The sequence below is a fragment of the Athene cunicularia genome, assembly GCF_003259725.1.
Source record: "Athene cunicularia isolate RWA chromosome 2 unlocalized genomic scaffold, athCun1 chr2_part1, whole genome shotgun sequence".
NCBI lineage: Eukaryota > Metazoa > Chordata > Aves > Strigiformes > Strigidae > Athene > Athene cunicularia.
In genome coordinates this window covers 22,464,553-22,479,014 of record NW_020799095.1, presented here as the reverse complement: position 1 = coordinate 22,479,014, position 14,462 = coordinate 22,464,553, and the positions used below count along the sequence as shown (strand labels likewise).

The 14,462-nt window shown below is 38.3% G+C and overlaps 1 protein-coding gene across 3 annotated transcripts in view; it reads right to left on the bottom strand.

The window, feature by feature from the left end:
• The window catches only part of ETV1 (ETS variant 1), a 65,695-nt gene that overhangs the window by 24,947 nt on the left and 26,286 nt on the right, over nt 1–14,462 (bottom strand). For all 3 annotated transcript variants that reach the window (XM_026843302.1, XM_026843303.1, XM_026843304.1), the window contains 3 exons: nt 8,406–8,535; nt 6,624–6,812; nt 2,542–2,789 (listed from right to left, as the gene is read on the bottom strand). In XM_026843302.1, the coding sequence (XP_026699103.1) occupies nt 2,542–2,789; nt 6,624–6,812; nt 8,406–8,535 (567 nt within the window). The remainder of the gene's footprint in view (nt 1–2,541; nt 2,790–6,623; nt 6,813–8,405; nt 8,536–14,462) is intronic.

Here is a 14,462-nt window from a genome sequence, read left to right as displayed (position 1 = left end):
AACTTTTATGAGGCTCTTTCAAAAACATCCCAAAAGGAACATCTCGGTGTATTACAGTGAACTTTTTAAATATGTGTCTAGATTCTTATCTGAGCTGCAATAAAATATCATGCAAAAAAGACTTTTCACTCTGGCATTCCTCCTTCCCCGAACATCCATAGGTGAAAAATAAAATCAATGATTCAGTGACAAATACATTATGTTTCCTAAGGGGTTATTTAATGTACTCTTAGCAAGGATGGAAAATGATGGTTTCTAGAGAACAGATGGTAACAAGACAAAATATCAACAGACCACAGTTGTTGACTTCAATTTATGGAGTGTACAGATGTGTCAACTTAAATGCAGTGATTCTGAGGCCAATAAAAGTACTTCCTGATACCAACAGATTAATTTTTCATGACCACTGGTTACACAGCTATTACATTTTTAAAAACTAATTATTCATCTACAAAAGAAACAACAATTTTGCTTGAACATCATTACTATAAAGTGGAATGTTGTTCTTACTGGCACAAAAAAAAAAAAAGCATGACAGGATTGGATATAAGTTTGCACATCTTCCTTTCAGAATAAAATTTCCTGCTTTTTTCCATAAAGAATATTCCAAAGAAAGATGAATGCTAGCAGTCAACCCAGATTTAAAGTAATAGCATGCAATAAGGAGAGCCCACTTCCTAGCCAAATATGAAGCATGCTTACAAAAGGGCTCTTTTTCAGCCTTTAATTTAGCAGGATGAATAATGGTGCTTGTGAATGTTGCAAGGGACTGGCAGTGCCTGAAGCTGCAGTCCTCCATTTATTATCCATTGCCACATTAACTATGCTGTCTCTCTCATGCTGCTCCGTAAGACTGAAGATACACAACTGTCAAAGCCATGTATCTCAGAACCTTCATCAATGAACAGGATGACTTCTAGATCTGATCCTTGTAATCTGAACTCTTTTTCATTGCCTAATATTTCAACTTGGAGAAGTATTTCACCCCTGATCCCCTTGGCCTAGCTTAAATTTACCTAAGGACTGGGGTTTTTTTCTTATCAAGAATAAGAAAGGAGAATGCAACTCTACTTTCCAAATTCCCCTGTTCTAACATAGAGATCAATTCTAAACCAAGCACTTTACATTAACAATACCACAAAATACCTCACTAAATAGACAGTGTTAAGTCAGCTACAGAGAAGACAATAAAAACCAGTTCTACACTGTATCAAATTGCATGATAGTTTGTCACAGGCTGAACTTTCAAAGGAGACCTCAACTCAACTGCCATGTAGCCTTTGGAAAATAAACTGCAAAAGGATCTAGCCAGAGACTGAACAAACATGAAAGCACTGCCTGTACTGCAGCACCCAGAAGAAGAGTCGGACCAAAGTCAGACAGGGCCATCCACTCCCCCTGCCCAACTCAGCGCGCATGCGTACAAAAGCAATGCACCCTCCTCCAGAATCATGGTAAGGACTCACTGAAATCCCTCCCTTTCAACAGCACAGCACACACAAAACGGGACAGAGCAGAGACTGAAGAGGAGCTGCAGAAATCACACTGGAACTGAAAAAAAGTGTTTTGATGGCATTTTCTTGACTTCATACTGATCAACTGTTTACCCCACCTAGCCCACTCCATGCTGTTTTAATCTCAGCTTCTCTCCATACCACCCTTACAGCTTCCTTCTCCATGTTACTTGGTACTTACTCATTACTAAACTCCTCTTTTGCTTCTCTATTTTCCCAAGTATAATATAAATATTACATTTAAATCATGGCAAACATTTACAATGTTATTCCCTTGATTTATGTTTTTATCCTTTCTATCACTTATCTTTTCTATTTTGACCAGAAGCTATTGAGAGCAGGCTTTGCCACTACTTCCTGTGTTTTGTACTGTCCGTAGAGCAATAAGGCTCTATTCCAGTTGCCCTATAAGCACAATCATAATAAACATTATTAATAGCAACAGCGTATTCTCTACATCAGCAACCTGGCATCAGAGATTATGTACGTCCACAAAACACAGCAGTATGCACAATCTGAGAAGCTGACACCAATTTGGCTGATTCTTCTCCCTCACTGGTTTTATAGCTGTATAAACCCCACTTCAGCGGAGTTACTCCTGATTTAAAGTAGTGCAAGCAAGAGGAGAAAGAGTCCCCTATTTCTGGCAGACAAATGAAAGAGCTCATAAAATGGAGCATACAAATTCAGAGGTCAGAGATGAGATAGTACAGAACAAGCCCCCTCTTAAGCAAAACTCAATTTTGCACCCATGAATTTTTCTTCTCCAGCTTCTTTAACCTGTGCACTTTCTGGACAGAGTGTTCTGGAAAAAGAAATCCTTTGCAGAGCAAGCAATGGCAGCACGAGTCACACTGTACTATGTAGCAAGCTTACTACTTTGTAAACTATCATCTCAGATGTAAATTACTTTGGGAGACTTTGAAGCCAAAAGAGGAAGTTTCAATTCATATGATCAAAACATCAATAGCACTGGCTTCAACTCATTTATTACTTTAATGCAGAACTAATGGAGAATCTCACCTACCTGAATCATATGCAAAATCTCTAGGTTCCTGTTTAATCATCAGAGGAGGGGGGAAGTTTTGACTGGCAGCACTGCCAACCATAGCGTTGTGTTCATAAACTGGATCGTGGTACTCCTGCTTAAAACCTTGAGGTGGGAAAGGGATGTTTGGCTCGGACATCTGGCGCTGATATATTGGACGTCCTTCCCTTGGCATTGCAGGCAAAGGTGGGAAAGAATTGCAAGGTTCAGAGAGCTGGCGGCGAAATCTAGGATACAAGTTAGAGAGGTCATGTAAAGGACTTGAGCTATATTCTATTTCCCAAAGATCTTCACTTGTCATGATTAGTGGCTGTATCACTTTCTCAGTAGCAAACATTTTGTTTACAATCATGCCAAGTGCTCCCATCAGGATCACTTGCGTTGTAGAACAGCAACAAGCAAAGAAACAAAACCCCACACCTATTAATGCCAGCTCTAAGTCCTGTCCCCACCACCATCCTCTTTGCTTTCAGTATCTTCTCTCAACAGAAGAGGCAAAAAGGAAATGTACCAGCTTCAAAACTGTAGGAAGATCAACATCCTACCACAGTAACACGAAGGAGGGAGGCTCAGGTCAAGTTCTCTGTTCTTTCATGAGTATTAGCAACATACTGTTTGTATTCAGATTTACTCTTTCCATTCTTACTGTTACACAGAAACCATTCCGACCATAACAATTACAAACATTTTGAATAGAGTATTGTCTGTTGTAACAATTGGAATCATTCCAGGGTAAAAGTCCACAGTTCTGCCCTCTCAGGGATAGCACTGTGGGAGATCTACATGCAATGCTGGCACTACATTCCAGATCTAAGGAGAAGGAAGTGTAAGCACCCCAGAAAAAGGAGAGGGTGCAAATTTTACTAAGAGAAACAATGCCCAAGAATTCCTCTCCTGCCTTAACCTGTTCCCTTGGTCATTTCTACCTGAAAGAAATCATCCATACAAGCCATGCTGCCACTCATTATTCCTAAATGCTCTTCAGTAGCATAAAATCTGAGAATTAAGTTTTAAATTAACTTAATTTATATGCAGCAGTACTCAAGAACCTATGCTTGTTTCTTCCATTAAAACACACCTACTTGAACTAAAAGGCCTGAATGTAATTCCTTGGGCATCTGCAGGTTCAGAAGCACAGAGAATACAAGGATGCTATTTTCCCACCATGTCCTGATGAACTGAACAAAGTCTTCCTATCATCTCCTGCAGATTGCCAGTAGTGGTAACCACCACTGTAGTAATGTTGTGTCTGCACAAATCCACAGCAGATGCAATGGTCTTGCAACAAACTGCTTAGTCCTGTTATCACTCATCATGAACAAGACATACTTTTTTTCTTTAAATAAAAAAAATAAACCTGTGCATTTCTCTGCAAGTTTCTCACTGTCATGCTAAAAAAAAAATATCAAGAACTAGTTATTCTTCAGCTTCCTGTACTTTGGGTCTGAACCAGCTTTGGTTCATGCAAGAAAAGCAGACATTCTCTTAGAGAAAACTGGGTGAGCAAAGAGTGCAGGGGGTTGACTGTTCACTCAATACAATCCTTGACTATGAAATCATATGTAGTACACGTTCCTGAAACAATTTAAACTCTACTAACGTCTGTCATAATACTGATGTGAACTTGGTCTGACAAATATTTACTGTCACTGCTTAATTACGAATACTGTGGAAGCTACAGAGATAGAAACTTTTACAATGTAGTAGTGGAGATAACATTTAATTTTTTTTTAATTTTGCTGTAAATATTGTATTTTGCAGTAGAAAGACTACTGCACTAACATTGGGTTTAGCAATTCCACCTACACCTGCAGAAAATAAACTTAGAAACTCAAATGTATTATGAAACAGTTAGGCTGACTGGCACTGCATTCATTTCCCTCTTTTCCTTTTTTCATTAGCCAAAAAAAGAAGCAGAAATTATCATTAAGAACTGTCAAGGAGTGAATCAGAAAATTGCAACTTGAAGTTAAAATAAGAAACAGGCTCACTCACAAAGCCTCAAAGGAAGTTAATAATACTTGTTGTACTGGAAGCTTTGTATGGAATCAAGCCATTTGTTTATACAAGTGGATTTGATTCCTGTTGGTACTTATTAGGACCACTTATCGTTCATATATTCATGCCCTGTATGAAGATGTATGGGATCTATGTTCTAGATGCTAATGCTATCTTAAGCCACCAATGCAGGTTCCAAAGAAATATGCCTTGAGTTACAGATTTATATATGAACTCATGTAGGTAGGTCATTTGTTCAAATGACATTTTCTGAATACACTCATTGTAGTATCGTATCACCTTCTAAATCAGGAAGATTTGAATTTCATAAAATTAATGAAGTACACATTTGCTTCAAATAACTGGAAGTGAGAAGAATCAAAACAAATAAGAAAGTGGGGAAAAATGTCTTTCACTACAGTTGTACCTTTCTTTAAAAAAGGAGAAAAATTAGATTTTTTTTTTTGCCTGAGTCAGCTATTTTGGACTTCACTAAAACACATGATGTTCTAGTACAGAAGTGCAGCATTATTGCAAAATGCCCTAAAGAACATGAATATCAAAGATGGGGGCGGCCGTGAGAATCATGTAGAGAGTCTACAAAGCTTGTGCAGAGCAAGTGTTATGGTTATAGAAAAATATACTAAGGTTTCTGCAAATTTCTATAAATACTCAAATTAAGGCTGACATACAGCGTCAGTACTCTCTTTACAAGTTGCTCTAAAACAAAAGATTTTTTCATTTGAAAAATGTTATTACTGCTCTCTGACAGAAGATTTCAGTCTCCTGACAACTTGACTTTGGTGGATATACAGAAACGCATTCATCCACCATCCTGTAATCAAAACCACTGCCTGGCTTCACCAGGGACCTGTGTGGTTAAACCACAGTCCATGGAGGGGGAAAAGACTGTGACTATGGCACTGATGGGGCCAATTCAGTGTTTCTTCATCACCAGAAGGGCTTGAGAGAACCTTGGGTGATATTTAGAACTATCTCAGCAGAGCACAGAAACAGCAATAGAAACCTTAGCAACCCTGCTCAAAAGTGATATGCACAAATCCCTGGAGATAATGGCCCTTATTAGAGCAGAAACATGCAAGTTGCACTCACAACAACTGCAATTTTCTTTTCAGGTGCTTCTTAATTTACTAATGTTTAAGAGCTAATTTGAGTTTCTGAACATATATATATATATATATCTTTACATACAGATGAAATTTTAAATGTTCTGAGCAATCACACAACATAGCAGATAAAAACAGGTTCATGCAATAAAGGTTAGGATAAACAGAATTCCACAAAAAGTGGAGTCCACTGAGCATGTCTGTTGCAAAACTGAACTAAGACAGACAGTCAGTTGTCTGGGGATTTCTAACATATCAAAACAAAACAGGGTGACTTAAGGACAGTTTAAGCTTTAATTCTAGTCTGCAGCTCTTGTGGCTTTTACTCAGACTAATGTTATTTAAGCACAGTTTATGTTGGCATCTTAGTTTGTTTGAAATGCTATATTTCAAAAGGGGTTAGAAAAATGATCCACCCTTCCAAAGAATATTCTGAAGCAGTAACACCATAACATGGCCACTTATCTCTTAGGTAGGGGAACTGCTTAGCGAGTGACCAGGTATTTATAGCCAGGACCATGCCTGCTAATGACTTCATTACTTAGTAGGGCTTACTAGCCTCAAGAATCACACACTCATAGAATAGCCCAGATTGGAAGGGACCTTGAAAGACCATCTGGTCCAAACTTTCGTGAGAAAGGGAGCCTAGATGAGATTATCTAGCCTCCTGTAATCACCCTCACAAGACAGAAGCAACAGCTCATTAAAACTCTGTCACTGCCAATATGAACTCCTACTGAAGTGCACCAAGCTGGGTGCCAGCCTTTTGTAACACACATACTTGTGACACACGGAACCTTGCTGGTTTTCACCTTGATCCTCCAACCCAAAAGGGAATAGCTGTGAGCAGGAAGCCAGTGCTACCCTTATACAAGAAACCCGTAGCCACAACTGAAATACCTTCTGCATGGGTCCCTTGCGTGTCTCATGTTTTACCTGTGGTCCATAGGGAAACTGCTGTCTTGAATAGACTGGGATGGAGGGAGATGTGTAGCGAAAACCCGGTCAGGTTTAGGAGTCTGAGCTGAGTTTGGGGAGGCATGGTGCAGTGGTGACACAGGAGTGCTGGATGGCGTTGGTGGGTTGGAGGGCCTCATTCCCACTTGTGGCTTCTGATCATAGGCACTATCAGTAAAGGCAAGGGGAAAGAAGGTTAGGTTGTTTTCTCTGGTGGAAAAAAAAAAAAAAAAGCAGCATCTACATCCAGGAAAAAACAAAAAAAACAACAAAACCAAGTGTCACATTTCTAAGCTTTTTATTATAGTTACCTTATTAACCAGTTTGGAGTAGAGGAATTCTCTACATTGCAAAGAACACAGAAAAAAAATTATGTTAGAGGCAAGTGGCTGAACACAGCATTTTCTTCTCTGGGACACAGAAATGTATTTTTAAAGTATCCAGTCTTACAATGACATTCTAACAGGAGGTATACAAAATACATAAAAGTAGAAGCACCTGGACTAGAGCATGAAGAGCCTGCAGTGCCTGTCAAGACTCTTTTTTAAACCTCACACAAACCACAAAGTGAGACAGTAAAACAATACAGCTAGAGGGAAGGGATCTGACCCAGAAAAACAATGGTATGTTGGCTTAGCTACCCACAGTAGGATGTCAGCAGCCTCTCCCAACAGGGTTTTTTTCTCTCCCCCCTCCCCCCCCAATAAAGTGCTACTCCTACAAAAACATAGATGCTCTTTTCAAAGGTGTCCCAAATCAGGAAACGGCTTGATACTTTGATCAGCCCCTCTTTCTAAACAGGACAAATGCAGATATTAGGCAGACAGTAAAAGCACCAACTTGCATACTTTCCTATGTCAGGTCCACTAGCACCCATCAAATCCATCAATGTATGCATTTAACTTCTTAAATCAAAATCACTCCTCTATGACTGGCAAAGGTGCCAGTCTTCCAGTCTTTTTTTTTTTTTTTTCCCCTTTCATATCCAGAAAGTTAAATGTAAATGCTTTAAGTGCTAAGTTTTGGTAGTACATTAATGAGAATAAAAACTCACAAGCTAGATGAAAGATTCTAAAATAGACAAATGTCAATAAGTAACCTTTCATTGCTGACACTAAAGGATGGAGTGACATGCAAGTGCAAACCAAAAGAAAGTCAATAAAGAATACAGTAGTATCAAGCCCACCTACCCCCAACAAATAAAGCTTTTATTATCTCTCCCTATAAAACAAGACAAGTTGCTTTTGAATAGGTAACGAGAGGCAGGGCCTAATGAAATACTATTTTAAATTGTAATCACCCATGAATACACACATATAACATCTGCAAAACTTGACAAATACCTAATGTGTTGCTCAGACCTGCCAATCTCTTGCCTGTTACAGAGATCTCTCTCTCTCTTTCCTAATGTGTGTAATGCATTTTGAAAGTACTTTCAACAGCACTCGCAGAAAACAAGACACTCCTTCCTTCTATTTCACACTTGCACCCTGGGTTTTTAAATTCTAGCTATCTCCCATGGAGAAGGAATGAAGAATATGCATTTTGATGAGAAACACTGCTTTAAAAAGGTTATGTAAGTGTTTGATACAACTGTAAACAACTCCATCAGTGTTCATCAGCTAAATGCATTATCTCATCAGTCTGTTATCTGCTGAAGAGGTAACTTTTATAAGATCTCTATTATGGTTTTATTACTCTTTAGTCAGTCCTCATTTAAATCAGCAGTTCTCACTGCAAACATGCTCCTGATATCTTTACCTGACATTGTACAGGCACTTTTCCCCATAACTGAACTTGAATGGTTGCTCTTGACTGCAAGTAGAGCCAAGTTCCGAACATGGGCTATGGGGTTCCTTCTTGATTTTCACAGGGAGACCATGAAAAGCCACTGTAAGGAAAAAGAAAATGTAATTAAAACCCAAGTACAATATTAACAATAAGCCTTCTCAAGTAAGCTAGACACTGCTAATTAAACACAGGATTAATTAAACCATTGCAATACTAAAAACAATATAGGAAATAAACATTTCAAATATTTCTTTGGGTGTCAACTGAAAAATAGACACCAGAGATCCTTTGCATTGGCTATTAGCACTTTTATTGTTTAATAGAATGATGGCCAGGATCCCATCTCATTAGCAGGAAAATAACAGCCCACTTATATTTGGCTTAACTACTGTAAATGTTGTCAGAGGCAAAATACTTCCCAGGCACCAAATGTTTCTAAGTAATATTAGTGAGGTAGCTTTTAGCTATAAATGCAATAGTAGTTCAAAGACCACCACACAAATGACACCAAAATAAATTTCTCACATATCAGCCTCAAGTATATAATCAGTAAGCTTTTTGTCCCACAGAATGAATGAAAATTTGCAGTGAAACTTAAGAAACTGGATGATGACATGAGTCTTTAATTATAAGTAATGTCTGAAAAAAATACACAAGGAATGGCTTCTCAAAAATACACAAGATAAAATCCTGGCCTCACCAAATTCAATAGTAAATGTGATATAGATATAAATTGGAAAAACAAAAAAACAAACAAACAAAAACTCACAATCTTTTTTTTAAAAAGGTAAAAGGAAGAGGAGTGTGACAGAAATGCAGCATTAATTAGTAGCACAAGTTGGTTTGGATTAAGTAAAAAGCCAAAGGTAAAGAGAAGGTTAACCAGCATATTAGTTTAAGCCAGCCAACTTTCCTTATTTCATATTCAACCTTAACCAAAATTAAAGTTGAAGAAAATTCAAAGTTCACCTGACACAGACAAATCTGAAGTAAACAGCTTGGAGGACAAGGGACTAAAAGACAGGTACGTAACACCTTGAAAGCACACTCATCGAGTTTTAAATAAAGTGAGGTGGTGAATACATTTTTGAACTCCAAGAAGCCTAAATTTCAGAGATCAATTTTATCACCATTTTTTGATGTTGTCATCAAGATATTGTAGTTTGAACGTCCTGACACAGACACTTGCACCTCTGTGGAAATCCATGTATGTGCAGCAGTCCCTGTTAGAGAACCTCAGCACAAAATCAGACCATTACTGTATACCATCAAGTAGCATCTTGCCCTTCCCTTGCACATGAACTTAGGAAAGACAATTTGTTACATGTTGGATGCTAATGAACCTTCATACACCATGTGTTTGGTGGGGAGGGTGAGGTAAATGAAATGCTGCCTAAGAAGTGAGCATCAGAACCAACAAACTTTGATTTATAAGTATCTGTAAGATCTGGATTCCAGATTCTCATGAGTCTTCCCACTGCTGGGCAACGTTCAGAGAGCTCTTTCACACAAACAGGTCCTCTCATACTCTATTACATGACAACTTCTACTGTTGTGTTTCACTGAGACAACTGCAAGATAGCACTATGTTATTTTGCCACATATTTTCACAAAACTCACAAGAATTGTCTCTGAAACTGGTATCCAGCTATTATATTTGGTAGGTAATAGTCAATTATATGGAAAGATTACACAGGAAAAGTAGACAGTAAAACAGGTACACAAATACATATGCACAGCACAGTAACTTAAGAAACAGAGATGAAAAGTGAACATCACAAAAAGGCAAGGTCTCCTTCTGAATAAACTGTCTGAACTTTCACTAAAATAAAAGACCATATGGACTTCTTGAATAAAGATTCTCAAATTTAATAATATCGCAAAATGTAGCCCAGTCAGCTTTCCCCCATAATCGTAAAGCAGGCTGACATCTAGTAGTTTGTTTGGGGGTTTTGCTGGTGAACTTTTACTGCTGACTCTCCTTGCATGTCTTGGTCAGATAAGGCACGCCACACATTTAATACATATGATAGGCCCCACGACTCCAGAATGGTGGTTCCAATGCAAAGGTAGGCTATCTCTTTGACTGGAATCAGAGAAAACACAACTGCAAGACCCTTTTTTAAAGCCAGTATCACATATTCGCACAAAGGCCACATGCTGCTCCATTCTTTTAATTTATTTTTTTTTTAATTTTAACTTTGCTACTTCCTCGGAGTTAATCTGTTATGAAAAATTACTTCCCTTATTTATTTTTAAATAACGGGAGTACAGAGACTCCCACACCACAGCCCTGTGCGGAGAACTGGCTGGGTATTTCATCACAGCGCTGAGAGCCTGAACGTCTGCTAACAGGCAGTTTTCCAGCTCACTGGCACAGGCACAAGTGAAAGCAGCACATTCATTTTGTGCAATTTGCTTTACCTTCCCACATGGAGTTGGTGCATGTAAAAGGCTGTTAAGTACTAAATTATTCCTTATCAAATCACCATCATCTGGAGTCATGATCAACACTAATTAAATTACTTTCACTGAACACGGCTCCAGCCTGCTGCCTCGGCTGCGAGGTACATTTTATTTTGCTTACTGTACAGTCCTAGCAAGGTACAGGGCACAGTGCTAGAAGGCATCTGTGCTGTAGTTTTAATTAAAGTTTACCTCACCTTCCTCCCAGCTTTATAAGCTAGGGTAAAGTGTATCAAATCAAGTAGGTTAACGCCTTCATTTCATTTAGGGAAAGCATTACAGTCCAAAGTGATTTTATATTAGATCTTTATCTTAACTACGGCCAGAAAGATAATGTAGCTGTAAAATTTAAAGCCTTCCTCAGGCAGTTCCCTGACACAGTCACCACGCTTAGCTTTATCTGTAACTCCTTAAGTGTACACTTTTAGAAGCAGAAAGGAAAAAAGTCTGAGAAAAATACTTACTGTATTGGGGCTGTCTCTTATACAAACCATAGGGTGAAACCTGCCACCCCTTGTTTTGCAGTGCTGTTCTCCTTTGCTATCTGTCAACAGCCTAATCCCCAAACATTTTGTTCATAATAACATCTAGTTTAAGACTCAAACAAAGAACAATTTTATTAAGAACTCTGAAATAAAGGAGGAATTGGTTTGTCTCAGAGGACACTGACTGGTATACTTTCTAACCCAAGAAACAGGCAATGTACCACCTCTATACAGATAGAACTGAATCTTTTCTTCTGAAAAAGCCCCAGAAATGCACTGCATCAAATATAAAAGCAATGGTTTAAAATATTTTTCAATTCAAGAGATTATTATTCAAGATGAAGAAATGGGAAATATTTTATGTGAAATTGCAAGTCATCCTTTGAGCAAGAATTTTATAATTTTCAAACTTCAGATTCCTGCACAGAACACAAAGCAAAACCTGATTTTATTTTCTTAAGAAGGAGGATTGATTTAAACATATTGTTAAAAGGCATGAAATATTACTAGTAATTCAATGATGCTGGCTAATGGCAGGCAATCTTGACTCCACTAACCAAACAGAGAAAGATGTCTTATCAACACTTGTGGGGCAAGAGCATTTGCTATACGGAATAAAATCAACTTACAGCAGTAACCTTGCTTGTGCTAGTGAATTCTGATGTCTCCTAAGTCATACTACATTCATGTGTATTAAGTGCAAGGATTTTGTGTACCTGCAGAGAAAAGGAAGTAACTGGGAAGTCACAGTAAGTCATGTCCTAAAGATTGCTGCTGCATGTTTCTGAACTGCTTTTCACATCTATGCTCTTAAATTACCCTCTAAACCTGACTTAGCAAGTACACTCATTCATTTTTATGATCGATTGAAGCAAAACTGTTAATACGCAATTTAAGTTTAGAGAGATTTCTTGAACACATTTGAATGGAGGGAGATTCGACTTTGTAACAGCAAGATGAAAAGACAGATGTAAAAATATTTAAGTTAATACGACTACAACTCCAGGTGCTAGACTGACTGAGATGACCCAAGTTAGTACTTGGTAAAATTTCAAAAGCAAGAAGAGAAGGCCCCATACTGATAAAGCCAACATTGTCATACATTAAATCTATCTCCCAATGCACACAGAAATGCAGCAGGCACTTCAGATACATCAGTGTCTCTCCAAGATTCTTTTCCAGTACATTTACCTCTGCCAAGCCCTCCCCTTCCCCCAACACACAAAAATCCATTACTAAAGGGTCTAATCTCAGCTATCAGCACAGAGTGCCTTTTATGGAGCCATTAAACCATTTCTCTTGTTTACAGTGCCTGAAGAAAGATGTGAATTATGTCTGTGACAAAACAGGCGATAACATTTCTAAACTGCTATCAAAATGCAAACTGAAATACACTTAAGGACAGGGACCCTAATTCGTGTTTTTGCAATTTTCCTCGTTCACTATAACTTAACAGCACTCACCTGATGATTCAAACAAATTACTTATGCTGTAAGTACAACAGGTAGACATTTTAATAAAAAAAAAAAAATCTACTTTCAATAAAGTAACAGTTTATTGAACAGTTCATCAAAGAGGCTAAAGTGCTGGTTACCTCTCAGGTGATAGTAATGACCTAGGTGCTCTTATAAGTAGACATTTAAAAAAAAAATCCAAACACAACATTGTGAGTTCGTATGAGGCCTGAAATGCTCTATTTCTGCAACAGTTACTTACCACTTGAACCATACATTCAGTATAGGTATTTGCATATTTGATGCAATGACTACAAAACTAAATACTTTCTGTATGACCTTCTAGGTGGGAATTCCAGGCTTTATACATATTTTCTGAAGAGGTTTCAAAAATGCATATTTAACTTACGGACAAATAGCCTTCTGCATTCTGGAAGCTCTTTATTGATTATTTATCTCTCATTATAATTTGAGCTACAGACCTTTGTAGATAGCTGCACTCTGAATTTCAACAACCATTTAATAGGCATCTGATTAAAGATAATGGGTTACCAAAGCAGGGTGCTTTTTTCCATTTCATTCCACTATAAGTTAATTTTACCAGTAATCTTTGGATGCAAAGAAGTTAGCTGAAGCAGGTACTAGACCCAGTTGACCGTTCCTTCATACTCTGGAGGTTACTACTGCTGCAGCTGAATGTGGCATGCAGACTAGTATACTAACAAAAAGTGAAATAAAAACATAATGTTGGAGAGGTGACAGATGAAGAGAGGTAGGAGGATGCAAAGACTTTAGTAAAGGCTGGTAACCGAGTCTTCCCAGCTAAAGTGTTCCCAATATAATTTTGAATTAAAGCCTACACATACAGACCACTGGAAGAGCTGAAAGACAGAAGTGACTGCAAGCACAGATGACTGAGGCACGATCTGCAATTGCTTTTGCCCTAGGCAATCTCTTGCCTAGACAACGGGAAAAAAACCCTTTTGTTTCTGACCACTGCAACAGCTGCAAAGATGAGCAAGACTTGAAGACTGTGGACTGATATAAGAGTGGGTGAACAGATTCTATGCAGACTCCACCAAGTTCTTGAACTATCTGATCTATCAAAGTCACCTCAATCAGATCTTAGCTGAGCTCCAGTCAACTGGATTTCATTTAGGTCTTGCTCTCTGCCAGATATTGGAAAGGGCTGGTGTCAAACTGGATATCTGACACAGATGTGTATCATCACTGTGGTTTCAGAGACTATAGTCAGTTCCAGGCAGTTTCTATAAAAACTGAACATAGACAAGAGACCTGAGCTTTCACTATCTCATAAATGAAAGCTGCTAGAAAAGGGGGATGGGGGAGAAATCTAAGCAATCCTGTCAGATTTTTGAAGAAGCGCATGATCTTGGTATTATTTTCCATCTTATGGTTGCATCTAGAAAGCTAGAACTTGCTTAAGATGCAGAATTTGGCCCTAAAGACAACTGGCCTCCATCCCCACTGAGGGGTGACCATTCACCTGAAACAGAGTCTGTGTATGTGTTCGTGGGTGTGTGTGTGTCAAATGGAAATATGCATACCAAGTGTACAAGCATGCCTCTGCAATGATATATTCATTATGTATGGTCAAATTA